We start from the raw sequence: 10,005 nt of genomic DNA, 5'->3' as shown, positions 1-10,005 counted from the left end.
GACAAACCTCTCCTGCAAAGGTCTTTTAGTTAAACACAGATCTCAAGTTAGGAAATTGTGTGCATTTGTCGATCCTGGCCCCGGTATGTTTAGGGGTTAATTTTGACAGCTCACACAACCAGTCTAGGATGGGATCTAATGGTTGCTTGGGTTTCATCTGACCTTGGAGTGTGCAAAAATCTGTAGAAAAATTCTATTTATTGTTGGTCTCAGCTGTAGCAGTATTAAACTTCCTTTTTGCAGCGCAACATAACCTTGATGTGGTTGTCTCTTAGAGAAATTGCCTGGAAATGTATCTGGCTCTTGTGTCCAACACCTCAGGCATTGTGAGACTGGTGGTACTCTACCCCACAGGAGACACAAATTTGGATAGAGGAGGGGTTGACAGAATTGCAAGGTGRCAGAGATGCAGCTCCTGAGCTGTATCCTCAGTGTCACAAGCAGAGCCAAACCCCTCCTGCCTGTTTTGGTGAGCTTGGCAGCAGTGGGGCAGAGCTGGGGGTGCTGCCAGTCCAGCTGTGGAGGAGAGCACAACTGGCACAGCTGTTACACGGGATCCAGGGGGTGAGGAGCAGGAACWGCAGCTTCAGCTGAGCCTGCTCCAGCCTCAGGGGTGATTTGGGTGACACTGGGCCCACGTTTTGGCTCTGACAGAAGCTGTGCTGGCCCCATCTGAGCAGCAGAAACCTGTGTGCAGGAGGCTGGGAAGCTGGGAATTGATGGAAACRTAAGGAAATTAGACATGGAGCCTGCTAGGTGTCCATCTAAAGCTGTTTGCCCAGGATAAAATGCTATTGTGATATGTCTGAAGCTGGTGACTTTGTTTTCCCAGCATGTGGAAAAAAGTACCAAACAAGGAGGTGATTAAAATTACCTCAAATGCTCATAGAACTAAGAAAGGGGGCACTTAAAACCCTCTGACCTTTTTGAACTAAACTTGTGGCTTTCTGAAGTACAACTCTGTGATTTGGACAGGGTAGAGATGGGAAATGGGTCAAAAGCTGAAAATGYATCAAAATGCAAAACTTTGACATTCTCCAGTATTAGCACTCTGTGTGCTGCTCTGGTCTCTCAAGCTACTTAATTTTACTGCTAGAGAAGGTTGAAAGGTGATTCAGTCATAGTTTACAAGTACCTAAAAAGGGAAGGGGTTTCTGGTTGCTAGATGGGATTCAAATTTACCAGAGAAAGGCAGAGATCTCTTGGCTGGAAGCCAAAGTTGGAGAAGTTCAGGCTATGAATAAGAGCTGCAGTTTAAACAATACAAGTAAAAATCAGAGGAAAGTCTTTGGCTGGAATTAAGCAGAGTCATCAGCAGTGAATGGCTCTAAATGAAGATTTCTGTGTTTTTCTGAAAGATGCAGGAATTATGAAGTGAGACTTTCCAGAGCAACCCTTCCCAGAGACCAAGGCTTCCCTTTTGCCCAGAGCAAGGCTCTGGATGCTGTTTCCCAGGCTTGGGGCTCTGCCTGCTCTTCCCACGCTGCTGTCCAAGCACAGCCCTGCTGCAGTGCAGCAGAGAGGGCACAGATGTGCTGCTGGTGTCAGGGAGCACAGCTCTGCCTCTTGGAGCACAGCCCTCTTCTCAGACACAGCCCAGAATATTTCTGGATTGGATTCTCCTTACACTGCTCTGATTCAGCTGGGGAATTGCAGCCCATGGAGTGCATGAAGCAGCCTGGAGCTGAGTACACTCTCTCCATCCCTCCTGTAGTGAGACACCAAAATCATGTAGACTGGGGTGGAGAGATGTTCTCCTCCTTTTTTCTGGGCCCCTCTGCTGGAGGGGTGGGATGCAGTGTGTGAGTGTCAGCTCTTTGGGTCTGGAATTGCAACAGGTGACACGTGCAGGGTTTTAGGTGAGATGTGATTCCTGTTGGTGGGGTGATCATGGCAGGTTTCTTGCTTGTTCTTGGCCCTCTCCTTCCACACTCTCCAGGTTTCTGGGGTTTGCCCTGCTCCTGCCAGCATTTCGGTGGAGAGGGGCAGGRCTGGCACCCCTTGCTCCCAGGACATGCTGCCTGCTTCATAATTCTGYGCTCCACAAGGCTGGAAATCAAATGAAGCAGATGCAGCCATGCCAAGGCCAGGACCTTGCCTGTATTTAAGGTGTATGTACAGTGTTGGATGGGACAGGGTGACCTCGGGGTACAATGGGAGCCAACTGACACACACAATCAGACAGAATAAATATTTGAGAGTCTATTTCTCTATTCCCCAAAATGACCCCTATAAAAGCAAGGTCCTGTTTACCTTCCTGGCTCTCCATGCACAGTGTTCTGAGAAGAGACCAGCTCTCCTCTCCCTTCACTGCCTTCCAGCTCTTCTGGGCAATCCATTTCCAGGCAAGGACCAGGATGTGGGCTTCACAAAACCCATGACCTCTTTGATTTTCACAGAATTCCTACATTTGGTAAAAGRAGAGATAATTTCTGGTCAGAAGTCTCTGTCTGTGCCAAAGCASAGGGATCTGGGATACAGTGAGAAATGCCAGTGCACAGCCTGCAATGATTGCCTGCAGCTGATCCAGTGCTGTCCCTGTTCCATTAGAATCATGGAATGGTTTGGTTTGGATCAACCTTAAAAAGCCTTAAAACTCATCTCACTYCAACCCTCTGCCATGGGCAGRGAYRCCTTCCATTATCCCAGATTGYTCCAAGCCCTGTCCAGCCYGGCCTTGGGCACTTCCAGGCATSTGGCAGCCACAGCTTCTCTGGGCAACCTGTGCCAGGGCCTCACCACCCTCACAGGGAAGAATTTATTCTTCMTATCTAATTTAAATCTGYYCTCTTGCAGCTTAAARTMATTCCCCCTTGCTCTGTCAAGTGCATGTGCAGCCCTGCCCATCCTGCTGCCTGTGGCACGGGCTCCTACAGAGCCTGCAGAGGGCTTGGGCACGCAAAAATAACACTTGGGAAGAATAAGTGGTGGGATTTATTGTTTTGTCTATTTATTGTTTCTCCCTTGGTGTGCCTGAACGTGCTTTCTCTGCACCCCAGCATCTCCAGTTTGCCCCTGTGCTCTGGCACTGGGGGGCTGCTCAGCTGGAAGGTCTGGTGTGCCTGGACCAGACCTGTCCTGTCATCCACCCACAGCCCTGGGCTCATCCTTTGGTCACTGAGGGCTTTGTCAGCTCGTTCCTGTTACCCTGGACTGTTCCATTTCTGTCTGTGTTGGTATCTTTTTGATTAAGGACAATTTAGCTTCTCATTCCCGTGAGGAAAGTGAGAGCCCTGAGAGTTTCCTACCACAGGAACACATTCTTGATGATCACTGTGCTTTTTATTATTTAGTATGGGATCCCTTTTGGTGAAAACAGTCTTTATAAAGTACCAATTTATTCTAACTTAGCTTAACACCAAGAACAAGAGGAGACACCCAAAGGTTTRTAAAACAGTGATTGCTCTGATGAAACACATCCAGTCCCTCCTCCTYTGAGTGCTCTGCCATATCTCAAGATCAGAATGCACAAGGCAATTAGAAGGTGGTTTGTGCATATTAGAAAGAGGAAATGTTCTATCTGTAACACMTCTCAAGGGAAACCATTGGTACCAATATTCTTAAGGCAAAACCAGCAAGTTGCTGTTTGCTTTTTTAAGGTTAACACCAAGAAAGAAACGGAGCCAGAAGAGTGCAGTGCTGTCAGTTGAAAGAAAAATTACAAGCCTGCTAATCCTTTCTTGTCAGGCTTAATATAAGGCCTGGCAGAGATTGATAAGAAGTGTCTCCCTCTCTGTCTGATGTTCCAGGTGCATGGTAAAAATCACCTCTCTGAAACACCCAGATGCAGAGCTGGGCTCTGRACTGGAAAGGCTGCTGGCTAGCCTGACACTGCTGCCTTAAAGACATTTAAAATACCTATATTCTTCTACTTTTCTTCTTGCAGTCTGAAGAATGGCTGTTCCTCCCCTTCTCACCCCATGAAAATTCAGGTTTTTCTTGCTGTTGCTCTAGGTGTGCACAGCTCTGAAAAGTGCAGGTTTCACAGCATCTCCTTTCTCTTTTTGCAGCTGTTCCTCCCAAACTGAAGAAGCTGAAAAGCCCRAATGTTCACGTTGGTGAGAAGATTTCCCTGAAATGTGAGGCRACTGCTGGAAACCCTCAGCCATCCTACAAGTGGTTTAAAGATGGCAAAGAGCTGAAGAAGAGCAAAGACATCCGGATCAAATACGGGAACGGGAAGTAAGTATGACCCGGGGCTGCTGTGCCTCTGCTCACTCAGTGGCTTTGGGTTTTGGGGTTTGGGGTTTGGGGCTCATCTGGCTGGGGGTGCTGCTGTGCTCCCCAGGTCACTGCTGGGCAGCACTGAGGGGTGTCCTCAGAGCCACAGGAACATGCCCAGCCCAGTTAGCATGGCCAGGAGAGCGAGCAAGGTCCCCAACTTCCTCAGAGAGTGGCGGGGAGAGGAGCAAGGCAGGCACGGGGTAGATGTTGGGTTTGTCAGTGGGGCTCTCTTTGGGTCACAGTGGCATTGGGTGCCCGAGACAAGGATTTCCCTGGGAGCTGTGGGCAGCTCAGGTTGCCTGGGGTGGCTCCTGCTCTGGGATTAGGGGAGTGGGTGCAGAAGGTACCCAAACCCAGCTGTCACACATCACTCAGCAGCAGGGCTGTGGGAGGAATTGCTTTGTTCTCTCCTAGGTTTAGGTGGACACAGAAGTGTAAAAAAGTCACTGAAATGATCACAGAATGACAGATTAGTTAGGGCTGGAAGGGACCTCTGGAGATCAGCCAGTCCACCCCCCTGTCAAGGCAAGGGCMCCTGGAGAAGATGGGTTTGGAATGTCTCCAGAGATGGAGAATCCACACCTTCCCTGGCAGCTGTTGCAGTGCTCTGCCATCCCTCAGTGTAAAGCAGTTTTTCCTCCTGTTGAGATGGAACTTTTCATGATTTAGTTTACAGTGATCACTCCTTGTCCTCCTTGTCCTGTCTCTGGGCACCACTGAAACAGTCAGGCACCATCCTCTGACAYCCCCTGGAGATATTTATATGCATTAATGAGATCCCCACTCAGCCTTCTCCTCCACACCACTCAGGGCTGAGATGCAAAAGCTCATCATGACACTGATCAGGGACCAGAGCCACCTGCAGAGACTTTGTCTCATGCAAATCCTTTCACCTCTSCATCCAGGGCAAGCTCCATCACAGCTGCCCCAAAGTCCCCTCCCAGCAAAGCCCTCAGGTGACTCTCAGTGACTGTCACCCTTGGGGCCACCTCATTCAGGGCGTGCAAAAACACCCGGAGAAAGAGGCCCCAGTGACCAAGCTAARGGGCTCTCACTGGGAACTTCTTTAAATGGATCTATGTTGATATTTCTCAAGGCCCAATATTTACATATCATGCATCTTAAAATTATTCCATAATCATGCCTGTGCTTACATTCATACATCCTGACCAGCAGCAGTCAGCTTGYAACTGCCTGACCCCTTGGAAAATTTGATACTAATTCATAGCTAACATATGTTCTGGGTGTGCAAATAAAAAGTCATTATGGACTTGAAAGACTAGCAAGCTTTTTAAAAATTAAAAGCCACTGCTAATCAGTTAGAAAAATCAGTTAGTGCTTGAACGGGGCATTGCCAATTCTCTAATTTAATTTCAGTCCTGTTGGGTTTGGTTTCCGAGTCACACCCGAGATGGTTGACCTCCTTTGTAGTAATTCTAGGACTTGTGGCWGTTTTGGGATGAGGCAGAGAGGTGGTCATGATGACTAAATCTGGCTGCCCTAAAACGGAGGTAGACAAAATTCAGAGAATAAAAAGCAATTCCATTTATTGCAGGGCCTTCAGGGCCGTTCAGGGCAGTCCCAGCCCAGCCAGGGCCTGCACCTAAAATGGACAATGGCTCACGGGTTTTTCACACTTTATTGGTTTTGTCCATTTGCACATCGGGGCTGAATCCTCCAATTGCAGCTCAGCCAATGCAGTCATCGACTCCAAGTTGTTTCCCCCCAATTCTCTGTTGTTTCCATCTCTTGGGGCCTGGCACAGGGAGGTGTCCTTGAGTTTGGGGCTGCAGAGGAATTGTTTTCTCTAAAAATGGGAGGACAGTAGCTCAGCACTGTAGTTTAGCACTGCATATGGAGTTTAGAGTTGTAAACTAAAGAATCACAGGATTACAGATACACAAAGAATATGAAAGCTAAAATCCTAAGGCATCAGTCAGGGGAAAGCTTAGGCTGGAAACACAGCAGGGCCAGGATTCGTGGGTGCTGTGTGCTCAGGAAGGGCTGTCTGGGCTCATGGGCAGCTGAGGTAGGGCACAGCTGTGCCCTTTTCGTGGCCCTTGCCAGTCTCATGGCCTTGGTTATTCAGCAATGGGTCCTGACTGGGGCTGGGATGTCCTGGAGAAATGTCTGCACCACACTCCAGTCTGTGTCCAGGTGTGGGATTCCTGCCACCCATCCCTGCGGGCTGACAGGGCTCTTGGGGGGCTGTTTCCCTCAGAGCTGGAGAGCAGCCAGCACCAGCCCAGACCCCAGCAAAACTCACCGGGGACGGGTCCCATCACAGCCTTTCCCTGCTGTGCTCCCACATATCCYGCTCCTTGTCGGCTCCTGGCACCCCGTGTGCAGCAGGAGGCTGTGACAGGGTGACATCCCACCCACAGGRTGCAGGGGGGACACGCAGTCCCTGGGCCAGGGACAGGAACGTGTGGAAGGTTGGTCCTCTTTCCTCAGGACACCGCTGTCAAGTCAGAATTTTGCATTTACCAGTTTCCATGGCAACACGTTGGCTCTCAGCCTTMCAGTGAGAGGCCAAAGATGGGTGATGCTGGAAGGGCTTCCTACTGGCAAAACAAGCCCAAGGATAAACATTTTAAAGAAAGCTGAGCACCTGTCTCCTCCAGTGTCTGAGGCTCCCTCAGCAAAGGTGTGAGCCCAAAGGATCCCTAGAATCGCTTCCCACCCCAGTTTCTGCTCCCTGCTGCCATTAAAACGTGCCTGTCGTGTGCTGGGACCAGGCTGTGGGGACTGGACTCGAGTAACTGCTGAGTAGGGACAAAAGGAAATTGCCTCAAGCTGTGCCAAGGGAGGTTTAGGGTGGATATTAGGAAAAACTTCACTGAGATGGTGGTCAGGCATTGGAACAGACTACTCAGGGAAGTGGTGGAAGTGTTAAAAAAATGCATAGATTGGCACGTGGGGACGTGGTTTATTGGTGCTGGGGGTGCACCAGTATAGGYGCTCATCAGTGCTGGGGGAATGGTTGGACTGGATGATCTCAGGRGGCTTTTCCACCCTCAATGATTCTGTCATTCTGTGGATCAGCTCTGACATAATGTCCCCTCTCAGAGCATTTGCCCCTTGTTGAGCAGTGACCAGAGCAGGGACACTTTTGGGAGAGGATCCGGGTGGGGCTGTGCACACCCAGCCTGRCATTCCCTTCTTTCCCCCTCCACTGGGCTTGCTGGCTCCCAGTGCTAAAAACACCTCAGGGCAGAACATCCCCTGGCAGTGGATCTGCCTCCCTCTGGTCTTGACTGCATGGAACAAACAGTAAAAACTGCTCAGAGCAGGCTGAGGGTTGAGGGAGCCCTCATGACTTTGATGTCTTCATTGTGCAGTTGGCGGTGCCAAGTTTAGTGGAGGGACACGGGATATGGGTGTAGATCATTGCTTCCAGTGTGCTGGGAAGGGACTCCAGGGAAGGATCAGCATCCCAAACTGTAAATCTCTGAAAGGAGATCTTACTCTATAGTGATTATTTCAAGAATAATGGGATTTATACATCTGGCTCCACTTAGAGATAACACTGGTCTCCAGATAATCCTCTGCGCTTCCTTTCAGCTCAGAGGRGAGTGGGGATTTCAGAGGGCCAGAAATGCAGCACTGGGGAGGGACCTTCATATGGAAAGCACACAAGGCAAAAAGCTGCTCAGGCTATGCAGGACCTGGCCAGGTGCACAGGAACTTTTCTTTAGAAGTGCAATCCAAAGACCTAAGTGAGTTTTTTCTGCTGGAGCCAGGCAAAAGGAGCCCTCCAGCAAAGGGATGCCCGTGGTGTTCAGAGCAGGGCACAGCTGAAATCTGTCTCCAGCTCTGAGATCTTTAGCATGCAGAAGGTTAGGATGGGAGACACGAACATGGTTGCCCTCTGTGACTCATCCCTGGCTTTCCTCCCTGTGTGTTTAAAGAGCCTTGAGGTCTCTAACTAGAAAGTGTGACTGAAGCACTACTTTTTTTTTTTTTCAATCAAGTTTTCATCTGATCTCTAGAATAGGAGATCTCTTTCAAAATAAGGGATGTATACGTTGCAAGGAGGAGAGGAGCCCTTAACTGCGTGTCAGCTCTTCAGCTTTTCCATCAATCATTTTCCCTCTTCTTTTTAAACTTATCAACAAAACTTCTGGTGCCATCAGGCAAAGAGTCAGGGTTTTTTGTTTTTTTTTCAATGGATATTTGCTGGAGGGAAGGGAACAATTCTGATTTCTCCTTTCTGAACTTCATGTTCCATCTGTAATTAGTGACAGGCTGGGGCAAGCCTGGCTTGCACGAAGGGGAAACTTCTCTTTAAGTGGAAGGAATTATTGGTTGGAATTTTATCTCCGTCTCAATTTAAATAAAACGCAGCTGATGGGGAACCCAGAGAAGTTACCCAGAAAGAATTGCCTGTGGTAGTGGAAGCATAGCACAGTGAGTGGCTGTCCCTCCAGGCTGCCAAAGTGATGCCATTTTCAGCTGAGTATGTCTGAGGTCTGACTGAGGCTGCTGGCTCCCGAGAAATTCAGGGTGGGTTTTGACTTTCTGACTATCCTGGCAAATGATCAAATGCCAGCAGTGGAGGAAGCCAAGGGAGTTTTCCCTTTTTCCCTTGTGTAGGTGTAGGGAACCTTCCCCTGCTGAAGCCAGGCTCGGGGCTCAGCCTGGGACACGCGGATCTTCAGGGCCTGATAGTCCCTGAGCTGTGCCTGTCCTTACAGCCCCTTCTCTTTGTGTGCTCTTCCAGCAAGGGATGTGGCTGGGGAGATGAAGCAGGCGTATCATTAGATTGGAGAGGGCTGGCAGTTCAGTTTAGGACAGGCTGACCGTATGACATCCCCTGGGAGTAGTGTCCTACTTTCAGTATCACCAGGAATCCCTATTGTCAGCCTGTGAGTGGAGCCAAGGGATACCCTCCTCTCCTGTTGCTGCACTGAGCTCCCTCAGGCGATGCCACTTGAGCAGATTCACTGCTGGGGTCTTCCTTGTAGGGCTCCCAGTTGTAGATTATTCCCCACCCACAATGAATGGGGCTGTGGTCTTCCCTGTACAGCTCACTGCACTGGAATGAAGGCAAAAAAAAAAAAAAAATAGTGCCAAAGCAGCAGGGGAAACAGAGTGCCAATAAAGATAAATGATTTCCTAATTAAGCCTGGAGACAAGGATGGGCAAAGAGGACTGCTGAAGCCTTGTGGGAGCCAGAGTGAACCCAAGCAGGCTATACCACCACTCTGGCAGGGGTCTTTGGGCTGACATTTTTAAACAAAGGAAAAGGCTCATTTGACAATGGATCTTGCAAGAGCAATTCCAGATGCCTTGAAGCAAAGACTCTTCTCAAGCACCGGTGTTGTTATAATCACCAGGGGAGCTGCTGCCTCGCTAACTCTCACGATGTCATTATAAGGCTCCGATATTTGGGGTTTGGTTTGAGCTGCTGAAGGCACTTTATTGGAGGGGGGTGTGAAGGAGAGCATCTCCTTTGTTTGTCTGCTTGTTGTTTTAGAGGAGATGATGGACATCATCTTGGCCAATGCACCTGGGACTGAACCAGGGAATTTGAGAACTGAAAGGAGAAGCAGTTGGGTCTTGAGCTCAAACAATCCACAAACTTTGCAAGTGGGGGCTCCTGGGAGAGTCAGGGAACGGGCATTTAATCAAACTTGGCTGCATGATAGTTGCTAACAAGTCACGGTCAGATGCTGGGCTGCTTCAGCTGATGGGCTGTGCAGACTCAGAGGTGGAAGGGGCTTTATGTACCTGAAATTTTGTGTGGCTTTTCCAGCCATGTTGGCTGCTCACAAAAAA

At 49.3% G+C, this 10,005-nt stretch overlaps 1 protein-coding gene across 2 annotated transcripts in view; it reads left to right on the top strand.

Moving 5' to 3' along the window:
• NRG2 (neuregulin 2) overlaps positions 1–10,005 on the top strand; it is an 85,191-nt gene that overhangs the window by 24,187 nt on the left and 50,999 nt on the right. For both annotated transcript variants that reach the window (XM_057377677.1, XM_057377674.1), the window contains exon 2: positions 4,011–4,182. In XM_057377677.1, coding sequence (XP_057233660.1) covers positions 4,011–4,182 — 172 coding nt within the window. The remainder of the gene's footprint in view (positions 1–4,010; positions 4,183–10,005) is intronic.

This window comes from Malurus melanocephalus, unplaced genomic scaffold (genome assembly GCF_030028575.1).
Source record: "Malurus melanocephalus ecotype Western Australia unplaced genomic scaffold, MMel_1.1 scaffold_321, whole genome shotgun sequence".
Taxonomy (NCBI): Eukaryota; Metazoa; Chordata; class Aves; order Passeriformes; family Maluridae; genus Malurus; species Malurus melanocephalus.
The sequence above is the reverse complement of the archived record's forward strand: the minus strand, read 5'-3'. Positions and strand labels throughout refer to the sequence as shown.